The sequence below is a fragment of the Mustela lutreola genome, chromosome X (genome assembly GCF_030435805.1).
Source record: "Mustela lutreola isolate mMusLut2 chromosome X, mMusLut2.pri, whole genome shotgun sequence".
Lineage (NCBI taxonomy): Eukaryota > Metazoa > Chordata > Mammalia > Carnivora > Mustelidae > Mustela > Mustela lutreola.
The window spans coordinates 20,079,122-20,092,121 of record NC_081308.1 but is presented as its reverse complement, the minus strand read 5'-3'; the positions used below and the strand labels follow the sequence as shown (position 1 = coordinate 20,092,121).

Sequence of the window (13,000 nt, the reverse complement as noted above, 5' to 3'; positions counted from 1 at the left end):
ATGGAATATCCTTTTTAAATTGCACAAAGTCAAATACATTTCTTGTCCTGAAGACAGCACATGCTAAAACAGCAAAGACAGGCCACCCATGGCCTCCCTCTCCGTTCCTTGTCCCTTTAGCAGCCACAGCCCATAGGCCCCAGGTGGGTGTCCGATTCAATGCCAGCGTCTTCTGGTGGTGGCCTGCTTTGAAAAGCGAGCTCTGAGGGTCTGATTCTCCCTTAGGAATCTGAATGGGGAAACATGGGAAGAAGCAGGAAGTTGGTTAGAGCTGGGGCTGGAGGACTCAGTCAGAAGTTGATGAGTGAGTGTTGGGAAGGGAGGCCAGCTGTCACATGTGAGCTCTACAGGGGAGTGGAGGTAATTAGATTAGGGACTTGACTGCAGTGGACGGTTATAGGGCAAATGGGAGTGGGAGGGAGGGAATCACGTGCAGAGAGCTGCCCGGTGGGTGCGGAGCACTCTGGAGCCAGACCCTGCGCCTTTCCTATGCCCCCCTCCCCCGACAATTTCTATGCTGGGAAGGCCTTAAAATAATCCTTCATCTCTTGAGCTGTCTTGAATCAGTGTCGGTCCCTTTCAGACAGAAGAGCCAAATTAGAATACACAGCCCGTAAGTACTGGTAAGGGCAGTTGAAACTGCAGTTTGTGGGCACAGAGCCTCGATGCTGTCACTGCACCCCTTGGCTACATTACAGAGGCTCCCCTGGCCCAGCATGGCCCATGCGGTCACCTTACTGGATCTGACAACCAACAATGGACCCATTTCCTGAACCCTTGTCCCCGGTCTTGGTTTGCTTTCAGAGCCCTGAACGGTAAGGTGGGGGTTAAGGAAGTCTCAGGCAACTGGAAGTTCTCCAAACAAGCCTGGGGCAGGACTCCAGCTTCCAGGGCGGAAGGTGCTACAATGGGGAGGAGGAGGAGTGGGGCCAGGATGGCTTCTTGGCAGGGTAGAGGGGAACCCGGCTCTTCCAGGACTGCAACTGGCCTTCCCCCTACTTCTATCTCCAGTTCTAAGACCGTGCCTGACATACAGCTGAACGAGTGAATGAATGATTAATGAATGAGCAAGTGAATAAATGATGGGCGGAAGTGGGTCACAGCCCCTCTGCAGACGAGTGGATCATTCTCGAACGCCTATTAAGGGACGCCTGTGGCCCGTCTCTGAGAAACAACTGAGACGACAATTTGAGTCCTGCGTACGGTGATGGGTCACCTTCAGCTTTACATGCCCCAAAGCCGAGAGAGTGATGACCTTGATGATATCGTCATTCCGAGATAACACATGGACCATCCGGCACTGCATTTGCCCTGTTTTACAAAATTACCGCTCCCTTTGTCTACGTCTGGAGGGAGTGAGGTTTTCCTTTTAAGAGGCTGCCTAAAAGATGCAGAGCCACTTCCTGGGCAGGCTTCCAAGTGACTACATCTCTCTCCCAGCACTCCCCGGAGCCCCAGCCCAGGCTGCCCGGGGCGGGGCCTCCCGCCTTGGCTGCTGGAACTACCGCAGGAGAGCTTATCTGCTGCCGGCCAGCAAGGCTGTGCTCTCAGGCCCTCCCAGGGCACCGAGCACGGCTTTGGCCTTTGCACTGAAGTGACGTCAGAGTCTGTGATTGGCCAGGCTGGCGTGTGTGTGAAATACGGGCGATGTCTGCCACACTTCTGAGTACGGCATTTCTTCCAGCCGAGTACCCCGGGCTGTGGGTAAGTCTTAATCTTTGCAGTCTGCCCTGGGTGGTGGTTAAAATGTGCAAAGCCGAGCACTGCGACTTCCCAAGGGCATGACTTGGCATATTTTGTCATCCTGCTGGGCCTCAGTTGCCTTTTCTGTGAAGTAGAGAGATGGCCTTCTATATTATAGAAGAGCTCACCTGTCCAGACTACCTCCTTTGGTACCTGGCATAGGGTAGGGAGTGTGATACTGTCATGATTGCCAAGCATCACTCAAAAAAAAAAAAAGGTTTCAGTGATCATGTCCCTGTTTTTATCTCTAACGGTATAATATTTTCTCTGAAAGTCTCTGGATATATTCTGCTTCTTCGTCGTAGCTGTGCAGCCAACAGGAATACGGCTTCAGGGGAAGTTAGTGCCAAAGGAAAGTTTGTCAGACTATATTCCCTTTCTCTTTTTCCCTTCTAGACCCTGACTGCACCTGCCCCATTTGCCGACGAAACCAGCTGCCAGTGCCAAGCGCCCCATGAGAAACTGACCATTGCTCAGGCCCGCTTAGGAACACCAGGTGAGTCTGTACTTCTCGTTCTCCGAATGGGCCCTGTCCTGACCTTGAAAGTAGCAGAGTGCCACCCGGGTGGCTCAGTCGGTGAAGCGTCTGCGTTTCGCTGGGGTCATGATCCCAGGGTCGTGGGTCGGGGGATCGAGCCTCACATCCTGCTCCCTGCTCAGCAGCGAGTCTGCTTCTCTCCCTGCTCGTGCTTTCTCTCGCTGTCTCTCTCTGTCCAATAAATAAAATCTTAGAAAAATAAATGAAGAAGCAGAGTAGGCCGGTCATTACTTGAGCACTTTCAATGGGAGCCTTGAATTTAGAGACTTCCAGCCCAGTGTGAGAAGGATAAACACTTACACTGGTAAACCAGACCAACCCAAGTCAGCAGGAGCTGGAACCCCAGCCCAGCCATCTCCGAGTTCGGCGGCTTTGTGCAAGTCACGACAACGATCAGAATCTCTTTCCTCTTGTGCCTTGTGCCAGCAGGGACATTAATACCTGCCTGCTTCACCAGGTTTTGGGGGTGACAAGATTGGGTTCAAGACACCAAAGCAGCATTTAAACGGGGAAGGCTGATATAAGCTGTTATAATTATCATCATTTTTAAAAGTCTGCATTTTTTTTAAAGATTTTATTTATTCCTTTGACAGAGACAGATCAGAAGTAGGCAGAGAGGAAGGCAGAGAGAGGAGGAAGCAGGCTCCCCGCCGAGCAGAGAGCCCGATGCAGGACTCGATCCCAGGACCCCGAGATCATGACCCGAGCCGAAGGCAGAGGCTTTAACCCACTGAGCCACCCAGGCGCCCCTTAAAAGTCTGCATTTTGAAAGGTTTCTCCAAGGGTGCCTTAAATTAAAGAGCCTGGCCTGTACACTAGATGTTTGCTGATGTATGAACTCCTTTATACCAGAGATGGCCAGGGGAGGAGATCAAAAAAGATCTGTAAAGGACCACCCCAGGAGCTCAGGCTCACTTCTTTGTGCCCCACAGACACTCTGTGTTTTGTTGTTTGTTTGTTTGTTTTTTACACAAATTGAAGATTTGTGGTAACCCTGTGTCAGACAAGTTAGTGGGTGCTATTTTTTACAACAGTGTTCACTTATTGTGTCTCTGTCTCATTTTGGTCATTCTTGCAAGAGTTCAAATTTTTTCATTATTCTGTTCATTAGGATGAGCTGGGATAAGCGATTATGAGTCACTGAAAGCTCAGCATTTTTTACTGTCAGGTGTTATTTTTAATTAAGGTATATACACTGAGGTTTCTTTTTTTTTTTTAGATATAATGCTATTACAGGCTTAATAGACTACACTATAGTGTAAACATAACTTTTTTTTTTTTTTGACAGACAGAGATCACAAGTAGGCAGAGAGGCAGGCAGAGAGAGAGAGAGAGGAGGAAGCAGGCTCTCCGCGGAGCAGAGAGCCCGATGCGGGGCTCGATCCCAGGACCCTGGGATCATGACCTGAGCCGAAGGCAGAGGCTTTAACCCACTGAGCCACCCAGGCGCCCCTAAACATAACTTTTTAAAAGTAATCTCTACACCCAACTCAGGGCTTGAACTTAAACCCCTGAGATCAAGAGTCACAGGCTCTACCAATTGAACCAGTCAGGTGTCCCTAAACATGACTTTTACATGCACTGGGAAACCAAGAATTCACTTGACTGGCTTGGTCATGGCCTTTGCTCTATTGTAGTGGTCTGGAAATGAACCTGGACTATCTCCAAGGGGCCCCTCTTAATTAAAGAGGCAACTCGACATGAAATAAACCCCCCAAATAATACGCATGTGTGTGCTTAGGGGTTCAACCTTGCAACACAGATAACTGAAAGTTTTAAGAAGGGCAGATTCATTTGGCCTGGAAGAGTCGGGCCAGACCTTGTAGCCGACCTGAGCTGCTTGTTTTGGGAGAAGGTAGATGGGGTCTAGGTGGGCAGCCAATGGAAGGGCATTCCAAGCCAGTGGAGCGGGAAGAGCGAAAGCAGAGTGCTGTGTAGGAATGAGTGAGTGCATGAGTGCGTGGCATGGCAGGGAATGGGGCTGGAGTGAAAACAGACTGGCTGAGCCCCTGAGCTTTGAGACACTGAAGATGGCATCGCTCAGTTTTCACTCGCCATGGCAAAAAGCAAACATCCCCAGCTTAAGAGAATCCATGGGACAAAGGACAATTTGCTTAATAATAACAGTAATAATGGGTATTTATTAAGTGCTCCCTATTACTAAGTTCTTTAGATGTACCATGTCTTTTCACTCTACAACTCTCTGTGGTTAGTACCTTATTTCCCAGGTGAGGGAATGGAGGCTTTTGCGAGAAGCCACGAACCAGGCAAGGTTATTGAGCGAGCGGCTGGCGGTGGTCCTCACGCTGGAGAGCATCAGAATCACCTGGAGGGCTCATTAAACTAGCTGGGTGGGTCTGGCCCCCAGAGTTTCTGAGTCAGTCCGGATGGGGTGGGGCGTAAGCGTTTGCCTCTCTCTTCGAGCTCCACCGGCGGTCAGGCTGGATCCGTTTGTGTTCATGCTTGACCTCTCGATCCTGACACTCTGGCTTCCTTTTGAAGAAGAGCTTCGAGAGCGTGAGGTGAGGGGATGAGGGCACACAAAGTTAATAAGCTTTGACAAAAGCAAGAAGAGGCTTGGGGAGGTAGCTTTGAGCAGCTAAATCTGTTGTTCCCACACTTAAGTGTGCAACCAATCACCTGGTAAGCTTGTTAGAGAAACAGATTTTCTGGGGTGCCCAGGGTGGGGGCTCAGTCAGTTGGGCATCTGCCTTTGACTTAGGTCATGATCTCAGGGTTCTGGGATCAGGCCCTGTGTTGGGCTCCCTGCTCAGCGGGGAGTCTGCTTCTCCCTCTCCCTCTGCCCCTCCCCCCGCCCGGCCCCTCTCACTCTTGCTCCCAAATAAATAAAAGAGTAAAAAAAAAAAAAGATTTCCTGCTCTCTCTCCCTTATCTCTGAATCTGGGATGGAGCCCAGGCATCAGTGTTTCATAACTAATAAGCCAGGGGATTGTAATCTTGGTGGTTTACAGACCACACACCGAGAAATGCGGACCCAAGCAATAAATCCGAAAGCTGCAGTGGAAGTCCAGGTGGTGATGAAAGAACTAATTTCACTTAAAGTTACAGACTGAGCTTCAGGCCACCGAAGAAGAGGACCGAGCTTTTCCAGGACAAGGGAGGTAGAACTTACCCAGCGTCTGCTAGGTGCTCTGTGCTCTACGTGATCTCGTTTGGTCTTTGCGTCCGGTCTGTTACCCATCGGACAGCAAACACTGTCAGACGCGTAATCTTGTGTCCTTTCTTGAGGACTTGGAGAATGGAAAAGTAACTTGTCAAATGTCCTAGCTGACTGGGTAGAGCTAGGATTCGCCAAGTCCCTTTCACCTCAGATCCCTGCATGGGCCCCAGCCGACCACGGAGCTCCGTGAAATCACAGTCAGGCTTTGATCTGGAGGGTGCCAGGTGTGTGAACAAGACAGACAGACAGTGGTTGCTATCTTTCGTAGCACCAGGGCCATCTGCCTCGCTCACTGTTGGTTCACCAGCGCCTAGAGACACTCTTTTCAAAGCCTATGTGCTCAGTAAATGTTTCATGAGTGACCGAGTGAATGAATGGAAGTTTGGGACAAGAGGAGGAGCTTGCCCTCTGGAAGTAAAATCAGAGCTGCTTGTGAGAGTCTGAGCCAGCGGCAAGCTGCTGGGATGAGATTGGGCCCTGGTATGTTTAACCACTAAGCAGTTTACACCCCGGGAATCAAGTTAGAATGAAATGGTGGTTCATTTTGAAACCGCTGTGTCGTGGGGTCTGTGGGACATGGGGTTCTACAGGAGTCAGATGGAGCCAAGGGGAACTCTTCACACTAGAAGAGAAAGTCTCCTGCTGTCTCAGGTGATGACCCTGGAAAGTTATCCAAGAAAGAGAGTTTGTGATGTTGATGGGCACCTGGCTGGCGAGGCGGGAGGGCCCCATTTTTGTTGGAAACTCCTTTATTTCTAACAAAATTTCTAATGTCTAGCATCCATATTAAAATGGGACAAGATGTTAGTTCTTTGATTAGTAAAAAGCACATGACAGTCTTAGACCGCACTCCCATAACCACTTTTTTTTTTGATAGTAGTGGTCCTCCTAGCGGCTTCGAATCCTCTGCTGTTCAAGCAGCCATCCCCTGCCAAGTGCGTGATGGGGTAGATCGGGGCTGGGGCATCCCCAGCGCATTCCCTGCTGATTCTGCCTGTCCTGGGCCCTCACTGCCAGAGCCACTGTTAAAGAGTGACTAAACTATTGGTAGTGCTGGGAGGGAGTGAGCAGGAGATAATCCAAGTATAATTGTTGGTGCATTGTGCGGTTAGTAGAAAACAACAACAAAAAATCATTGCTTTTTTGGAACATTTGATCATTTTCAAGACTACTAAGCAATTAACTTTTTGTGGTGCGGTCTTAAGCATTCCATCAGAAAGACCAAACAGACCCACATTTGGGGGTTATAATGTACGTCAAGATTATAGTTATAACTGAAGTCTTTGTCTCCTTCACTGGCCCTATTTTATGATTTAGTACAATTGCCTACAATATGTTGTACAATTGTCGGTCTGCCCAAACAGGGGCTGGCATATAAATTTTAAAAGAGGTAACGACAAACTCTGCTCATTGCTCTTTGCTCCTGGACGTTCTCTGTGAGCCACAAGAGAAGAAACACAGTAGAACAATTGGAATTGGCACCTTTGATCTTAGCTCAATTAGTCCATCTGTGGAACTAGGAACCTGCAAGGTTTCATATCTACCGGAGACTGAGAATCCTTCCTCTGTCTTGAGATAAAGAGGTCCAAGTGATTGTTCCATAGGCCCCTTTTTCATCACAGCTGCCTTCTATCTTACAAAGAAATTCAGTTCTAACTGCCTATTTTCTTTCTCAAAGGGGGATTTGTATTGTTCCATTTCCACGGTGTGTAGAGTTTTCCAAATTCATTTTTTCAAGAACTACCTTGATGAAATTTGCCTTGTTTGTGTGTACCTGTACTATAATTTTCTTTAAATATACCCTTGTTTGAGAAGAGTTACTTATTTATTTTAGAGAGAATGAGCAAGAGAGAGCACAAGTGGAAGGGGCTGAGGGAGAGAGAATCTGAAGCAAACTTGGCGCTGAGCACGGAGCCTGATGTGGGGCTTGATCTCACGACGCTGAGAGCGGGACCTGAGCCAAAACCAAGAGTTGGACGCTTAACTGACTGCGCCATCCAGGCACCTCTAAATACAGTTTTTTAAACTTTAAATTTCATGTATTTAAAAAGTTAACTTCAATCACTATCAGGAAATGCTGGCTCTAAGTAGAAGGAAATTTTCAAGTTTATCTAAAGCTATCGTAAACTTGATAAAATCTGTAACTACTAGATGTTTAAAGGTTAATTTTTGTGCCACTGTTTTTGCACAATTGTACACAAAAACAATACTAGTGACTATAATTAATGGGTGTTTAGTACTAATCTCTCTTTTTAAAAAGAATTCATATTGGAATGTGGTCTTTTAGAAGGCGCCATGAGTTAGAAGCAAGAACAGTGAAGTTAGGTTTGTGCTCACATTGCTTCATAGCTTGGTTGTTTGGTGCTGGGTGAGCTGGTTAACTAGGCTGAGCCTCCCTTGCCCCTCTATGAAACAAGAGTAGTAAGTCCATTCTCTCCCACATACGTTGGAGTTGATGCAAAGATCAAGTGAAAGATACGGACTTTTTTTTTTTTTTTAAAGATTTTATTTATTTATTTGACAGACAGCCATGACAAGTAGGCAGAGAGGCAGGCAGAGAGGAAGGGAAGCAAGCTCCCTGCTGAGCAGAAAGCCCGATGCGGGGCTCGATCCTAGGACCCTGAGATCATGACTTGAGCCGAAGGCAGAGTCTTGAACACACTGAACCACCCAGGCGCCCCTAAATCATACGGACTTTTAAAGCCCCGTTTAAATGTAGATTAACAGCCATAATAAAAAATGAATAGTCCCCCATTCATTGTTGCCTGAGTCTGAAGGAATACCAAGAAATGCCCTAACAGAGCCCACAGAAATGTGAGTTCAGGTCTGATGCAGCCGCTGATTGCCTCCTGTCTGGTCACGTGGTAGGTGTGTGCTTAACTTTTTACTAACTGCCCAGCTGCTTAACAGAGTGACTGATTGTACCATTTTACATTCCCACTGGCATTGTTCGAGTGTTCCAGTTGCTCTGTACCCTTGCCAATAATTGGTAGGGTCAATATATTTTTAAATTCTTAGCCACTCCAAGGATATGAAGGAGTCTGTCATTCCAGTTTTAATTTCTGTTTCCCTGATCACTAATGATATTAAAGATCTTTTCATGAGCTTATTTGCCATCCATATATTCATTTTCTTTGGTGAAGCGTCTGTTCAATTTTCTTGCCCTTTTTAAAATGAGGTGTTTTGTATTATTGAGTTTTGACAGTTCTTTTGTATTCTAGATACAAGGCTTATATCAGGTATATGCTTTGCATATATTTTCTCCCTATCTGACTTGCCTTTGTATTTTTGTAAAAATGTCTTTTGATGATGTGAGTTTGAAGTAAGGTCCAATTTATTTTTATTTTTTTGGCTTTATAATATGCCCTTTGGGGTTCTAGTCAAGAAAAAATTTTTTTAAGGATTTTATTTATTTATTTGACAGATCACAAGTAGGCAGAGAGGCAGGCAGAAAGAGGAGGAAGCAGGCTCCCTGCTGAGCAGAGAGCCTGATGCGGGGGCTCGATCCCAGGGTCCTGGGATCATGACCTGAGCTGAAGACAGAGGCTTTAACCACTGAGCCACCCAGGTGCCCCAAGAAAATTTTTATAAAGATTTTATTTATTTGAGATAGCAAGGTAGTGAATGCAAGTGGGGGAGGGGCGGAGCGAGAGAGGGAGAAGCAGACTCCCCACTGAGCAGGGAACCTGATAGGACAAGAGGCTCGATCCCAGGATCCTGAGGTTATGACCTGAGCCGAAGTCCGAACAAAGCTTAATAGACTGTGCCACCCAGGTGCCCCCTATTCGAGAAATTTCTGCCAAACCCACAGTCACTAAGAGTCTCCCCTGATTTCTTCTAGAAGTTTCACAACTTTAGTTCATACATTTAGATATATGATCCATTTCAAGTTAATTTTCATATATGGTGTGAGGTGTGAGGCAAGCAGAGCCCCCTCACTATTTCTTTTGTTTGTAAGTGCTGAATAACTTATAAAAATTTGGAGTGTAAGATCCAGGAAGTTAAAAAAAAAAAAGTCAGATTGCCCCACAGTACTATACCATGGTCCTTCTTTGTATCCATGATTCTTCTTTTTTTAAGATTTTATTTATTTATTTGACACAGGGAGAGATCACAAGTAGGCAGTGGGGGGGGGAGCTAGCTCCCCACTGAGCAGAGATCCCGATGCGGGGCTCTATCCCAGGACCCTAAGACCTCGACCCGAGCTGAAGGCACCACTGAGCCACCCAGGCACCCCTGTATCCAAGATTCTTAAATATCATTTTGGTGTTATGTGTAGTTTGTTATATGGAAATTATTTAAAACTGGCAATCGACATGTGCTATACAGATAGTCATTTTACTAGAACATCCCATTTCTCTGATAGACCTCGCTCTGTTCATTCAGGATAAACAGGAATTTATTTGAAATACTTCTAAGAATTTATAATTGTCTCTGGGCAGAAAATTTACAATGCCATTGTATTCATTTTCTATGCCCGAGAATTAGTGGCTTAAAACAATGCAGATTTATTATGTCATAATTTCTGTGGGCTGGGAGCCTGGCTTAGCTAAGTCCTCTGCTCAGGGTCCACCAGGTTGTGTTTAAGGTGTCACCAAGGGCTCATCTCTCACCTGGAGGCTTGATGGTGATAGACCTGTGTCCAAGCTCACTCAGGTTGTTTCCTCGTAATTCTAAGACCAAAGATCTAGCTTTTTGCTGGTAGTCAGCCAGAGGTCGCCCTCAGCCCCTAGGGTCAGCTGCAGTTCCTTGCTGTGTGGCCCTCTCACTACACAATGGCTTCCTTCTTCGAAGCCACCGAGAGAGGAGGAGTCTTGTAGCAGTTTGGAATGTTATATAGTGTAATGTCATCATGGGAGTGCCATGCATCCTCTTTGCCATATTCACCTGGTTGAAGACAAGTCACAGGTCCCGTTCACATTTCAAAGGGAGGAGATGGCACCAAGGTGTGAACACCAGGCAGCAGGGCTCCCTGGGAAGCACGTTAAGTTCTCTCCACCATGGCCATGGAGTAGTTGGGTTCCCACTTGGGATCATTGCCAAATACCCAGCCTCACCGGCCAGTGGTTCCCAACATAGATGCTCTGGAGAATTACTCCACTTTACTCAAAAATCTGAAACAAAAGATTAAGGTAAATAAACACACAAAATGGAAAAAAAAACCCCACATTCTTAAAAAAAATGTAGAGAATTTCAAACATACACAAAAGTAGAACAATATAATGAACCTTCATGTGTCTGTCCTCTATAGCTAACACCCACCCCCCAAGCCAGTCTTGCCCCATGTATGCCCCCATCCATGGCCCCCTCTTGAATTATTTGAAACAAAGCCCTGGACTTCCTTTCATTCCACCCATAAATATTTCTGTATAACTATCTTAAAAAACCAGTTTTTAAAAACATAAGCATTGGGGCACCTGGGTGTCTCAGTCGTTAAACATCTGACTTCTGCTCAAGTCATGATCCCAGAATCCTGGGATCGAGCCCCGCATTGGGCTCCCTGCTCAGTTGGAAGCCTCCTTCTCCCTCTCCCACTCCCCCTGCTTGTGTTCCCTCTCTCACTGTGTCTCTCTCTTTGTCAAATAAATAAAATCTTTAAAAATATAACGATTATTCTATTTTTTCACCTAAAATTTCACAGTAATTCTTAAATATCACCAAATATCCAGTGTTCCAATTTCCAAGAATCTTACATCCTCATTTACTAGACAGTAGTTAGCTTGAACCTAAATCCAAATATCTATATATTCAGTATGTTGATAAGTCTTTTAAATCTCTAATCTGCAGACCCATTTCCATCTTAATCTTTTTTTTTTTCTCTTGAGGCACTCATTTGTTAAGATGGTTTTTGGTTTTGGGTGTTGTTGTTGTTGTTGATTTTTTTTTTTTTTTTGGTCCCATTTCCCAGACTGGAAATTGCTGACACACTACAATTTTAAAAAGTGAGCTTATTGCAAAATCAACTCCACAAATACTCTTCAAAGGTTTACTAAATGGTCTTTTTTCTCGGTAATTATGTCACTTTCTTTACTTTTCTTTCCTCCCTGCTTCCTGAATTCATTTATCTTGATCACCTCTGAATCAATAACAAAAAGTTTTGCAAAACTGCCATCTGCTTTCCCCTGGAATTTATATCTTAAAACAAATTTTCCTCAATTGAATTCAAATTGAATAAGAGCATTGAAACCAAAGATCCCTCATTAGACAGTTTGTTATTTCACAGCATTTTCTATTTATCATGCCTTATTTAGAATCCAGTATAATCCTGTGAAGGCAATTCTGTTTGTTCAAAATGGTGTATAATTGGGAGTAATTGCAATTCCCTATCTGACATAAAGTCTCTTGAGTTTTTTTATTAGAGAAATTTAATTTATTAGAAACATTGTACTGTCTGAATCTATTAATGTACCATTCCTTTTAATTTATATTCCAAATTAATGAGGTTGTACTACATCAGGAAATAATCACAATTTTAAATCTGTCTTAAAAATCATTCACCAGAAGTTTGCATTGATTTCTTTTTTAAATTTATTTTTATAACATCACTATTATACATGCATATACTGGAAAAAGTCAGTAGGACTCCTGGGCTTATTAAAAAAAAAAACAAAACCAACTACTCAACATTCCCTTTCCCTATCTGCCCTCATCCCAATTCTTATTTCCTATAGACACTCGGCATTTGACAATCAACTTTCCAAAATGTGGACATCTCTCATCTGTCCTTGCCTTTCTTGTTTCCTCTGCCCTAGGGGATCATACCTTTTATTTTTGGAGGAGGGGAGGGATATAGCCTTTTAATTCTTTCTCTGTAATTCTTGTGGTATTCGGAAGGAAGGAGAGGTAAATGCGGATAAGTTCAGTTTGCCATGTTTAGCTTTTAGTTTGCCATATTTTCACTTTCTAGTTCCTTCGTTGATAGTCCAGAATGGTGTAAAAGTTGGCACCCAACCCCTCCACCCCCAATGTCTCCATCTTATTTGAGGAGGCGGGTCTTTGGGCTGTCTCAGCAAAGTGTCATCCTGTAGTTTCTAGTGGCCCAGGGGGCTGTGGTGAATGTATCCCTCTTCGTCGCGGAATGGCACTTCCCAGAGCACCATCTGGCCCTGGGAGAATGTCTGTTGAGGCCTCTTCTCTCTTGACCTTGATCCCTCAGAGGGACAGTAGTGTTGGTCGCTGGCCTGCAACACGGGGGACCACCCCACATGTCACCTGACTCTTCTATCTTTGGGGCACATGCCCCCCTCCCCAATCTCTTATGACACCAAAGAGTTAGGGAGTGACCTTTGTGCAGTGCTGTGCAGTTTACCTGCTGGCCCTCCGGAGGGCAGTAACCCTGGTGGGTAGCAGTTGCCCATTTCCGTGGTGTAAATACTACCACAGCTGGGCTGGGGCCTCCAGTGGGAGCTGGAGCTGGGAGGGAAGGCGCACGCCTGTCTCTCGGAGCAGCACGAGCAGACGCCTGCACAACGCTGCCTTTGGGAGCAGGTCTCGGGAGTCTTCCTTCAGGACTCTCGGAGTCAAGAATGAAGTCGTTT

The 13,000-nt window shown here is 45.7% G+C and overlaps 1 protein-coding gene across 3 annotated transcripts in view; it reads left to right on the top strand.

The window, feature by feature from the left end:
• PCYT1B (phosphate cytidylyltransferase 1B, choline) overlaps nucleotides 1-13,000 on the top strand; it is a 124,322-nt gene that overhangs the window by 53,372 nt on the left and 57,950 nt on the right. For 2 of the 3 annotated variants that reach the window (XM_059157290.1, XM_059157289.1), the window contains exon 2: nucleotides 2,140-2,239. In XM_059157290.1, the coding sequence (XP_059013273.1) occupies nucleotides 2,140-2,239 (100 nt within the window). Of the gene's footprint in view, nucleotides 1-1,447; nucleotides 1,705-2,139; nucleotides 2,240-13,000 lie in introns of those variants that run through there. The other variant, XM_059157291.1, reaches the window with a different exon arrangement.